This window comes from Diachasma alloeum, unplaced genomic scaffold (assembly GCF_001412515.2).
Source record: "Diachasma alloeum isolate Michigan unplaced genomic scaffold, Dall2.0 Dall_scaffold_00643, whole genome shotgun sequence".
NCBI lineage: Eukaryota > Metazoa > Arthropoda > Insecta > Hymenoptera > Braconidae > Diachasma > Diachasma alloeum.
Window position 1 is genome coordinate 76,258 of NW_021680775.1, and position 12,508 is coordinate 88,765.

Here is a 12,508-nt window from a genome sequence, read left to right on the forward strand (position 1 = left end):
AATTTATCATGGTAACTAATGATCTGACAGCCAAATGACGACCTAAAAGCCACTAGATACACCAAATTATTAATTTGGAATTTCCTGCCCGTTGGATTTATTTCTCAATATTATTCAAACACGCTCTTTGAAAATGTTCAGCTTTTTTCAGCGTTTTTTAATTGTACAATCATAATTTTTGGAGACTCCAGGGCTATGTAAAACTGAATAGCAATTGGAGATTATTTCAGATTATCAAAATAAAAAAAAAACAACCAAGATCACGTTTGAAAGATAATCCACCGGGGCCTTAATTGGCAAATACATTCAGAATGAGTGAGCGTGAGAGAAAATGCCAGACTTTTTTTTTAAGAAAATTGATTTGGCAATAAGGAGAATTAGTAGATATTTTCTTCTTATGTCGAATAAAGTGAAAGAATTCCCATTAATAAACATATTCTACTGGTCTCGTTTTGCCCTTTCACTTGACTTATGAATGCGTCTGATTAATGAAGTGTACATTTGTTGATTAATTTTCATTACTCTTGTTGAGACTGGTCATACTCAAAGTGCTAGGTGAATTAGAAATTGTTGCTAACGAGTTGAGGCTACCCGCGTGTTAATCCTGTAGCATATGTACAAAACTTATCGGAAACATTCCTCGTCTTTCTGGTGCACGTTCCAGGGCTCCTTCCATCCAATTATCATCGTCGGTTTGTTCGTTTGTTACGATTATAATTTCACCCTCGCGGAACGAAAGCTCGTCCTCGTTGTCAGCCTCACAGTCGTAAAGTGCACGACAACGACGCAATCCATTCAAACTCGAGGACGTGGGCTTCATTGAAAGCAAAAATGAAAGAGATTAGTTTGAGGACAAGTGTAGGTCTACGACGATGGATATTTCCTTGGTTGGAACTATTGAATGTCAGACGCATGCTGATAATTTTTATGGTTTCAGTTACACACAATAGACGGTTCGTTTTGAAAAGATCTTATTCTTCTTTTATCATATTAGGGGAGGCTTCATTCGAAAACATGTACATTAATGAGAATGCAATTTGCATTTTTTTTTAAACTGATAGAGTTATCTTCTGCATGTTGATAAAATTTTAATCCACAGACCTATGTTCATTATTCGGAAATAGGTAATATGCACCAAATGTAGGTGTTAACACGAAGTTACATGGAGTTCAATGTTCTAAATATCTCCAACATTTGCCTGAGTACCCCAGATTTTTATATTTAGAGTCTTCTAGTAGGAAGACTATTAATTCGAAAATGAACCTCATGTAGGAATTTTTTTGGTTCATTTTATTCTATCAAAACGGTTATAATCAATCGTTTATAATAATCAAAAAAGTTTGTTTCACATGATTTCTCATCAGCCCAAAAAATTTACAAAAGCTTCCTCAAACATGAAAGAATTTGATTTATGAGAAGTGGATAAACATTACACACGAGGATTCTCCTTTTAATTCTCCATCTCAAGTCGATTTTTTTTTTGTAAATCAAGAGTTCTTTCAAAACCATTAGTTAATCAGATTTATCACACGCCGTGTGATTTATACATGCCGAGTGGGTATAATAAACCACACCGCTCGTGTCGAAATGACATTTTTAATTATGGTGATTACCTTGTGATATAACGAGTGTGATTAAACCTCATACCCGCCGAAAAAAAACATGATTTACACATTCGTCAAGTTATTTGCTATAATCGCGAACGAAGAAATCAAGAAGCCTTAATGTCCACATATGAAAAAAATCAATAGAAAAACTTAGTGAATTCGCTAGAAAATTCTATTGGCATTCTATTAAAATTCTAGGGAATTCTCGTTAAAATTCTGTTTGCTTTTGCGCTGATTCGATGAGATTTTTTTTAATAGGAAAAAGTCAAAAAATTTCGATGTTTCTATATATTCTCTTGGAATTTTTTCTATAGGAATACTTGGGCATGAATTGTCCAAATTTTTTCACTCGGGTCCTGTATGCAAAACAAATCAAAATATAGCGGAAAAAACTTAGAAAATCCGTGGCCAATAATTTTAATAGAAAAAATCGCAAGAGAAAAATTCAAACAGAAAAATTGAAATCTATTTTCCTATCAAACATCTAATAGAATCTGCGCAAAAAATAAATGGAATTTTAACGATAGTTCTCTTGAATTTGAATTGAATTTTTTCATATGTGTCGCCATGGATAATACTCTTGATTCAATCACATTCTTCTTCGAAGCCTCCAAAATTTTGGAGATAATTCACAAGCATTCCCTCCAGACGAAAATATACATGTTGATTAGTGAAAAACAGAAAGTGAACAATGAGACAGAACACAGGACTTGAATGACTCAAAGCAAGGAAATGTAAATTATCAATGCAGATGAGATGCGTTCGTTTGAAGATCTAAATGATCATGCGAAGCTTTACGACACTTGAAAATGTGCGAATGACGTCCATAGCGATTGACAACACAGTTTATTAATTTTTGGTATTAATTTTCAAATGTCGCATGCTACTGTGCGTGCCAAATGTTTACCGGATTCAGATTGGGGAGCAAAGATGAGGGCTCCTCGGCGTAGCTTTCTAATCTGGATCGTTCCCTTCGCTGTACCAACAGTTGTTAATGACAAAAACCATCAACCGGACATTACATTTTTCACAGAGAGAATTGACAGAAAAAAACATGCTTTAATTTCAGTAGCAAAGTGGTTCAACCCAACAGGAAAATTCTTAACCGTTAATTACGGATTCATCTGGAGAACGAGTGATTGTAGGACGGAATCTTAAAAAAAGACCTTTTCTATTGCAAATTTTTCCAGCTACAAGAGTGGCCTATCGATATATCATTCTAAAATTATTCGGCTTCGAGATAAATTCATAATAATCAACGAGGGGAGATATCAAATGTGACAAATTACTTATTATGAGAATATCGAAAAAAATGAACGACTTCAGGAACAATGTCGAGAGACTTGATTTGTTGCTCAGGAACTTTACGATGAATACGGTCTTTTGTGTATTCTTCCCAAAATCGTGTAACAGCTAGATGGCTCCATAATTATATCAATGTGGTATATTGAATTTTAGTATTTTACTACTGACTTATTTATCTTTTTCATTTTGCAATTCAGTAGTACAGTGACAATTGATGACAAATTAATTCTGCTTCTAGCTAAATTTCAGAGAGATATTTATGAATCGAAGAGAAATGCGGTACATTTTCATTGAATAATTTTATTGTACCTTCATTATTTACGACAAAAAAGATTCTTGAAAAAATGAACTGTCCTTCTTAAATTCTGAAATATTTTTCAAAAACTGAACTAGAGGCTCACTGGAATTGTTTTCCTCTACCACTTCACTACTAAATTCATGTTTACGATGAATGATAACATTTCTTCCAAATAGTGGTCTTTTATTTGTCGCTAAAAATTATGTTTAATCGAGAAAGATATAATTTCCCCGTTGAAATTAATGATGGGAATCCTAAATAAGAAATTTGTAAATTTATTAATTCATTAATTTATTTCCGAGTTTTTATTATGATTCATTGGTGTTCATTTCAATGACTGAAATTTTGATGATGATTGGTAATGAAGATGTTAGTCGTTAGTATGAGGTGAAATATATACGAGCATATCAAACGTGGATCACTAAAGAAATTATAATCAAATACTACTGGATGTTAGTTCAGAGACAAATGAAAAGTTAAAATTCCCTGTGGTGTCTCCCAAGTTTCACCCAAATTCATATCCAAACCGAGCCCTCCACCACGGATGAGTATTATGTACTGAGGCGCTAAAATGTAACATATTCAAGATTACATGTTTATTAATTCCGAAATTATTCCAACAGTAATTGCAGTGCAAAACGTCAATAAACGTTTTGCGCAGCTAAGGAAATGTAAAGAAGAAAATTGCCAGAAATTGCGTCCTAAAACTACTCATTGTCGGAATTATGAAACCATTACCAAGACGTAAAATTTACTTTTCAGTTACATTTTAACACTTCGTTACTAATTTTTCGTCATTAATTTTCCCTGTTATGGCTTGAAAATAGCTTACCTTCCTGGGGGGAGGTACGGGATTACCAATTCCATGTTCTGAACACATTGAACTCAAGGATTCACTGCTGCGGCCATTACTCATTCTCGAGGATGAGGCGATTGAGGGAGCCGGAGGGGGAGGATTTCTTGGCCTTTGAAGAGTTGATGTATTTGATTTATCCAAAGTTCCTGAAAAAGCGAATGGAAATTAGAAAATTTTTCACTTATCCATTCCTGAATTTTGGCTTTTATTATGAAGGAACAAAATAAATGTAGTGTCATTTTAACTCTATTAAGATAATAAGCCATGAACCTCCACGAGAGGCACGGGACAAGGAGCCCCATGGACTACTGAAAGGGTGGCGTAGTGGGGAGAAGCTTAGAGTTGTAAAAAGGTTAATTAAGGTGTATTCCAAAAGTTAGTCCCTATGGATTTCCGGAAAGAATTCTAAATAACTAAATTTACTGCATTTTCATAAGTTATTGTTTTTTCTATTCTCATGTGTTGTTGACAGAGGCAACAATAACTGCTTGAATCGAATAAGAAATTATTAGTTAATTAATCTTTTTCACAAAATTGGCATTTTCTAGAGTTGAATATCGCAGAAACTATGTAGTACAAAATTTTACAATAAAATCACCGTATTCGGAATTTATGAATCTATCACGGATTGGTTTTTTGAGAACATCGAAAGAACCGTTTTCTCATAAAGTGGAAAAATTAAGTTCGGAGGGAGCCATAACCCCCGTTTGGCCTATGGCTTTCGTGTTGGAAGCTTGCATTTCATTATTTATTATCTCCTAAACTGAGAAGTACAGCAAGTTAGCATTTTTTTGAATAGCCTCGGGACTATTATAAACATTATGAAAAAAATGGAGACAATCTTAAGAAAAATGTATTTTCTAGGGATATACCTTAAGGAACGATGAGGCATTCCACACTATTTCAACAGGCTAAAAGTTATTTTTGCTCCATTTTCAAAGATTAAAATATGAATAAAATGTTAAATGGAAGTGAATATGAAAAGAAAGATTCAGGTGAAATTCTCAACCGACAGTATGGTATTGTTGATTATAATTGATTCAGAAGTGTCAAATAATACATAGTTTTATAGGAGAGTATCCGTTTCAAGGGTAACTACAAAAAATCATGGAATAAATTAATAAAAAATTCTATATGCAATATGAATATTACTGTCTCAGACATTTGTTATAAATATTGACGTATCATGTAAATATACAGCGTCCAATATACAGCGTGGCCGCTGATAAAAACTCTTCTTTAAAAAAACTAATTGCAAAAACAAATTTGTTGGAGTAATTCTGTAGCGAAGTGATAAACTAGAATAAGTACAAAAATGAAACTTTTTCAGGAGAGTTAAAAGATTCGACCACGTTTGAGAGAACTTTCGATTCAAGCAATAGAAAATTTCGAAAAAATTGCACTTATGCTAGTTTACCCCTTTACTACAAAATTTGTCATACTCATCAACGTTAGACTTCCTATAAAAATGACCAATAACAAATAGTTATGTTTTTGGGAAATTTAAATCTATTTTGCCTCTTTCTACTCAATGAATCAACTGGAGTATGTTCATAGTACTTAAAGAAGAGGAACGTTCGTTTAAGGGGAGACTAGATGAGTTTTGTATATTTGTAAATTATTCTTAAAATATTAACAATATATTCTCAATTCTTTCAGAAACACTTTTCTGCCCATTTTACATGAATGGCGTAAATTTTTATTTTAAACAAAATGAAATTACCTCCGCAGTAGTCAAATTTCAAAAAACTAATTCGTAATTATTATTGCAGACATTTTTTCAGAAATTTTGAAAAAAAAGAAACCTCTGCAGCTCAAAACTTGACGGCCCCGGACTATTTTTAACATTTTAAGCGTGTGCGGGGCAGACGAACAATAAACAATTAATTAATTTTCGTACTAATTATTCATTTTAAGTTATATATAATCGATCTTCAATGTATGAGAAATCTCACTCCAATCGCCCGTGACTTTTAAAACTCATAGTAGTCTCCCTTTAAACTTAATAACAATCTCTTCCGATCCATCATGTACCAAATTACCGGAATGAGTTTAACTGGAAGAGTTCATCCGGAATATTTAAAAAAATCTCTCTAAAACTGATAATTTAAAAAAAGTTTGAAGATGTCTTTGAGCATTTCAATTACTCAAAATCTTACCATGTCCAGTTGATGAATCACTGCTAGGTGACCTCTTATGATGCAAACTATTCAAGGTATTCAAAGAATGTGGCAAACTGTGCAAAGAATGACCAGCCAGGATAGGTTCACTAGTAGTTCTACTGTGTGAAGAGGTGGCCAGGCTGACAGAAGTCGGTAAAGTTCCATAGTGAGCGGTCAGTATTCCTCCCCCGCCGGTCCCAGGCGGAGGAGGTGGTGCTACCCTCTTTTTGAGTGATCCGTGAATATTTAACGCCATGTCTGGTGGTCCCATTGGACTCGACACTATCATGGGTTTTCTCGCCTGAGGGGGCGGCGGCGGTGGCATTTGCTGTCTACTTGTCACTGAATTTGGTGAGGAACCACTCTGCAGACTATCACAGGTACTACTTCGACTTCTGAGAGTTATTGGCGAGTCTCCTGGACCTGAACCACCTCCTCCTGCGTAGGAGGGCGGTCTGCTACGAGATTTTTTCTCTGGTGTTAAGCATCCATTCTGATTAAGACGAAGAAATTGTAAGTGGGTTTCATTTTTTTTTGTTGACTGAGGGAGAAGAATTCCATCTTTGAATCGTTGGATAAAAAGCAAAAAGAGAAGAAAAATTAAAGGTGTCTTAAAATTTTGACATTTTTTTTTAATATTAAAAAAAATCTCTCTAAAACTGATAATTTAAAAAAACTTCGAAGATGTCTTAGATGTGTACACCTACACAGGTAAGAACATTTTTATTTCGGAACTGGAAAGGAAGAAATCTGAAGATGTAGTGTAAAATGAAAGGATCTCAAAAAATAAGTTATTCGAGTTAGTTTTCAAAACACTAAATAAATGAACAATTAATGATTAATAAGTATTATGACATACTCGATCCTCAATAATTGTCTCATCATCCGAGAAATCGGTAGATCCTTCATCATGGGACAAATTCCAGTCGATATTCACATTATCGAACTGGGTCTTTTGCTTCTGCAGCGCGTGATTCAACTAAAAAAAATCTTATGATTATTAACGAATCCCAAAGGCTAACGAATCAATATTGAAATGCTCAGCTAAAAGAGTATGACTTATTATTAAAATAAACCATTGGACTTAATTGAGAAACCTCCTTTATATTGAAGTACTAAACATTATCTCCTTTTGAGAAGGCAGTAGAATAAAGTTTTGCGGCATGGATTGAAAATAAACAGCCGCAAAATCCCTATCAACATCTTAATAACAGATAATTGTAAGTGGTAAGCATTCCCTTTACCGATGAGCTTATAAGTTATAAAAGTATCGTTATAGATTTTAATCAAAATGGTCGAAGATCATAATTTGAATATAGTAGCATATTCTACTTTCTAATTCTACACATCCTGAAATTACCTTAGAAGAAAAAAACAGTGCAATTTTTTTCGTAGGGCAATCGAAATTAAGGCACGTGAAGACGAACTTCGTGACCTTTAGATTTCACGAGTTTTTTCGTATCTGTCAATTGAGATTCTTCAAAATTTATAATGTAAAATGTACCACAATTTCCATTGGATTTTAAGTCACGCAAGAGTCCCTAAAAATTACGATTGTACAATCAAAAAAAGTAGAAAAAAAACTGAACATTTTCAAAGGGCGTTTGTCATATAAATTAAGAAATATGGCCCGGTTGCACCAAGCCTGTTATCCAAATAAACCCCAGGGTAAAATTGATGCTTGGGGTCAATTATATCGTAGGGGTTATAATTTTTCAATATTTGACCCGAAGAATAATTTTTTATTTATCCTGTAGCCCCATTTGAATTAACACTGATTTAACCTTGGGATTAAATTTTATTTTTTGTTCCTGGGATAAATTTGAGATACTCTCCCGGGTAAAATAATCCATCAAACATCAAAATGTACTTTTTTTGCTTATCAGACGTTTTCCTTACCCGGAGCTGGTGCAACCGGGCCCAAATCCGATAAAGAGAAAATAGTGAATGGATAATTTATCATGGTAACTAATGACCTGACAGCCATTGACTACTGTGACAAATGCCTACCTAACGGCCATTAGATACATCAAATTATTAATTTGCAATTTCCTCCCTATTGGGTTTGTTTCCCAATATTATTAAAAAACGCTCTCTGAAAATGTTCAGCTTTTTAAAATGTTTTTTTGATTGTACAATCATAATCATAATTTTTGGAGACTCCAGGGCTATGTGAAACTGAATAGCAAATGGAGATAATTTCAGATTATCAAAATAAAAAAAATAGCCAAGACCAAGTTTGAAAGATAATCCACCTGGGCCTTAAATGTAAAACGCTTCGTATCAGAATAATGCCAGATGCAACACCTGTCATATTGTCCCACTTTTAGAATAAAATAACCCCCGATAACTCACCAAATCCTTACACGCAAGGTGTCCCATCTCTTGCGCAATATCTGACGGCGTCTTGTCCTGCTTATTCCTCAGCGTAGGGTCAGCCCCAGCCCTCAATAGTAGCTTCATCGCTTCAGCCCTGTCATGCCTCGCGGCGAAATGCAGAGCAGTCTCCCCATCGACAGTTGCTCTATCAACCCCTCCACTCTGCATATTTTGTACCAGAAAATCGACTAGATGCAGACTCCCCCCCATCTCCCTCAGAATGGCCAAATGCAGCGCTGTTTCTCCAACCTCCGAAGTCGGTAGGGGCGCCGCGAGGTCCACATTCTCGGCGAATACCTGCAGCAATTGTTGAAGGTCTCTATTATTGACCGCATGCTCGAGATCAGATAACAGATCCCGTTCATCTGCACAAGTATTCATGACGTATCGTTTATCAACATATTTAGCTCTGATGAATTCGTATCTCTCCTCCATCGAGGAGGACGGTGATGGTTTCAAATTATGATGAAGAGTCGCCTCCATAACTTCATTAAAAGATTGATTAGTCATGTATCTCGCTAATAATAATTGTGCAGTTCCAACATTGTCAAGGGTTAATGACTGTATCCTGGAAATGTGAACCCCAAGATCTCTGTGGATCCCGCTGCACTCGATGCAGACGATTATCCCAAAGTTTGTTGAGAGCCATGTGGCGTCGTTTTGTGACGAGCAGTCGCAGCACTGGTCGTTTCCAGGGAGTCTCATGACGCATCTGATGACCGCCTGTTGAAGCTCAACGAGAGTGGGATTTCCCTGGCCTGCGTCGGCTTTGCCACTGGCGTCAAAAGCTCTCAGGAGAGCTCTCTCTTTGCAGTTCACCAAGACTGACATCCAAGCTCGCTGGTCTGTCTCGTCCTCCGCTTGGAAATGGTAAGTTCGATTGTAGCTGATGAGGTCGAAGCCTCGCTTGTCATCGGGGACTAGTTTTATTTGGCAGGTGAGGAGGTTGACTCGGGTGGGGGGCTTGTTCTCATCTGCGTGACAGATGTCCAGGTACCCCTCTGCTTGCACTGCGCAACGACGCTTCTGCCACACTCGACGCATCTTTCCCTCGCTTTTCTTGAATAGATGTCCCGAACGGGTTACGCCGTGCTGTTTGTCCCCTTGAAGTTGGTGGAGGGAATAGCCGGCAGAAGCATTTGTGGTGAGTTCTTTATCGCAGCCTGAACTCCTGAGGAGACTGCGAAGCTCTGTGAGTCGCCGACGTTCTTCATCCTGAGTCTGACGGATCTTTTGGAGCTTAATGCTGAGGTCTGCTATGTAGGAGCCGAAGTGCTCGATAGTTTTTAAGCCGTCTTGAAAGTAGCTGAGCAAAAAGAAAAGGAGAACATTGTTAAGTAGAAGTGTGAGCATTCTGCAGGGAAGAGGTGGAAGTTAAGCAGAGACATTCGACCTTTTTGCTGACTGTGCATTCATGGCTAGAATCAGTAATTTCACGAAAAAAAGATTCATTTTCAGCCGGTGGTATCTCCACCGGAAGTGTTTTTCGATGGAGATACACTTCGAATTTGACGGTAAATTACTAATTACTGAACTAAGTTCATGTTCAAAAATTATTAGGAAGATGTGAAAAATCAATTTGTCACTCTTTTTTGCTGAATTCATGAGCCGATGAGTGCAAAGAAGCGGTTTTGTATACAAACGGTATCCTTTCAGAAAATTTTCAAGTTCTCATATAATAACGAGATCGGGTTACCAGTCATGAATTTATACTCTTTGATACATTTCATAATGATATCATTTCACCATCTTCCTTCCACGAGCGCTTCATTTTTTAATCAAATTAAATGTAGTTACTCTATGAATTCACAAAGAAGCATTAACATTTGAGCCTTACATGGAGAAAATTATTTGGTGAATTTCAACAAACTAGCTGGTGAAATTTTACAACTAATTGTTGAAATTCACCAAATAATTTTCTCCGTGCACCAATTCTTGGCATTACCCAGGATCTACGACGGGGACGTGACTAGCATAGGATCCCAAAAATATAAATTTTATATTAAAGGATGGTTCGCATTGCACATATATAAAAACTCAAGGAAGTGTCTGATTATAGTACAACAGAATCCTTAATTCAATTCAGAACTAAGTTCGTTTTTAAATTGTATTCAATCGATCTGAAGATTTACAATTTCAAAAATAAAAATGGATTTGAATTATTGAATTATCAGTAAAAGAATTTCTCATTCAAATAAAGGATATTGAAGCAAATCGAATGATATTTACTTGGTTTGTGCGTGGTAATACTCGACAAGATGTTGGAGCAGCTCAATCCCCTTTTTCGTTTTGATTTCATTAACTTTTATGAGGTACTGCAAGTGAAAACAAGTATTAAACAATATGAAGAATGTAAATTGATGCAGTTCATAAATCAGTGTCCCTTGTACTGATTCCTATCATCACGTAAATTGAAAGGGTGATATACCTCACACATTTGTAATTGAAACAGTCGTCTCTCTTTTTCCATTTCGTCTGCAATCTCAGCAGGTGTGACTTCCGTTCGTATAAGACCAGCTTCTTTTGCATGCTGCTTCTTCTCCTTCTCTATTTTCGCGTACTTAGCTTCGTAATCCTTCCACGCTTTTTCGAATGGCCTCTTCAAGTCCCCTTTAACCCCTCTCAGGTCTCCTTTCAACACCGAATCGAGGGGAAACATAACGATGTTGTTGATATTTTGCATCTGAATAAAGATTCATAAATGTGTGAGGACAAAATTTGAATAAGAAAAAAGAATTTAGTTGAGAAATTGTCAACCGTTTCATTTATCGCCGAATAACCTTGATAATGCGAAATTCTGTGAGGAAATATGAAACGACAATTTTCGTTGAAATTTTTCTTAGATAATACATGAAAACGTTTTTTAACATTATTTTATAAAATCAATTGGATATAAGGTGATCACTAATCGATGAAAAACATTGTATTGTGTTACAAATACGTAAAGGAGTATTTTTCTAGATGCACGCGTAATGTAGACCATTTTTTATCATTGCGGGCGTAAGGCAGCGTTCCACGGACGCGGAACGGAGCGGAGCGTCCGTGAATCTCTGACTACGGCCGTCATGACAAAAAATATTGTTCGTCAAACGGCCAAAAAAAACTTTTCTAGCTCATATGAGTTTGCAGCCCGAGCCGAAGGCTCGGGCTGCAAACTCATATTCGCCAGAAAATTTTTTTTCGGCCTAGTGACGAAATATACTATTTTGGCCGTATGACGAACAGTATTTTTCTGTACTGCTTCTCACAATTTCTCGTCTGAGGNTATTGGATTGATCCCTCGTTCCATCCCCCCATGGCTATCAGCGTCTTGAGTCCAGGGCTTTTCAGGCGCAGGTCGTTGAAACGCTTGAAGCCATCCTTGCCCCAGTCATTAGGGAGGTCCTGCCAAGGATCGAGAACCTTCACGTTTTCACCTTCGAGGCCCACAAAAGTGTAGACCAAGTGGGTGCAGAGGGATGTGTCTATGTTCGAGATTTGGAATTGTCCTTTTCCTGGACGATATACTGCCCAACTACCGAAGTAGCAGTAGACGACTTTTTCTGCAAAAGAAAGTCTTTTTCTGTACTGCTTCTCACGATTTCTCGTCTGGGAATTGGTATTACATACTTCCCAAACTCGAAAACTTGAAAATCACTACAGAAAAATATTGTTCCTGGGCTGTTGCGATGGGGTTTATTGACTCGTGTGGTTGGCCAGTCCTCACCTACGGCTCGGAGGCCAACGCCACACGAGTAAAAAACCCCATTGCAACAGGCCGGAAATAGTACATTACGCAACTAGTGCGGAAAGCAGGCGGTTACTCACTCGGGCGGCTGCGCCCGAGTGATACCGCCTGCTGTCCACACGTGTTGCGTATACTATTTTATATAATAAGTGCGTGATGAAGTCTGGGGGCAGA

At 36.7% G+C, this 12,508-nt stretch overlaps 1 protein-coding gene across 3 annotated transcripts in view; it reads right to left on the bottom strand.

Annotated features, from left to right (window-relative positions):
• Positions 1 to 206: 206 nt before the first annotated feature.
• The window catches only part of LOC107043852 (arfGAP with SH3 domain, ANK repeat and PH domain-containing protein), a 42,190-nt gene continuing 29,888 nt past the window's right edge, over positions 207 to 12,508 (bottom strand). Inside the window, exons 4-11 of one of the 3 annotated variants that reach the window (XM_015265512.1) lie at positions 11,036 to 11,290; positions 10,837 to 10,922; positions 8,584 to 9,913; positions 7,088 to 7,207; positions 6,226 to 6,721; positions 4,043 to 4,212; positions 2,515 to 2,583; positions 207 to 814 (exon numbers count right to left, since the gene is read on the bottom strand). In XM_015265512.1, the coding sequence (XP_015120998.1) occupies positions 599 to 814; positions 2,515 to 2,583; positions 4,043 to 4,212; positions 6,226 to 6,721; positions 7,088 to 7,207; positions 8,584 to 9,913; positions 10,837 to 10,922; positions 11,036 to 11,290 (2,742 nt within the window). In that variant the 3' untranslated portion in view covers positions 207 to 598. Of the gene's footprint in view, positions 815 to 2,514; positions 2,584 to 3,234; positions 3,777 to 4,042; positions 4,213 to 6,225; positions 6,722 to 7,087; positions 7,208 to 8,583; positions 9,914 to 10,836; positions 10,923 to 11,035; positions 11,291 to 12,508 lie in introns of those variants that run through there. The other 2 variants (XM_015265513.1, XM_015265514.1) reach the window with 2 other exon arrangements.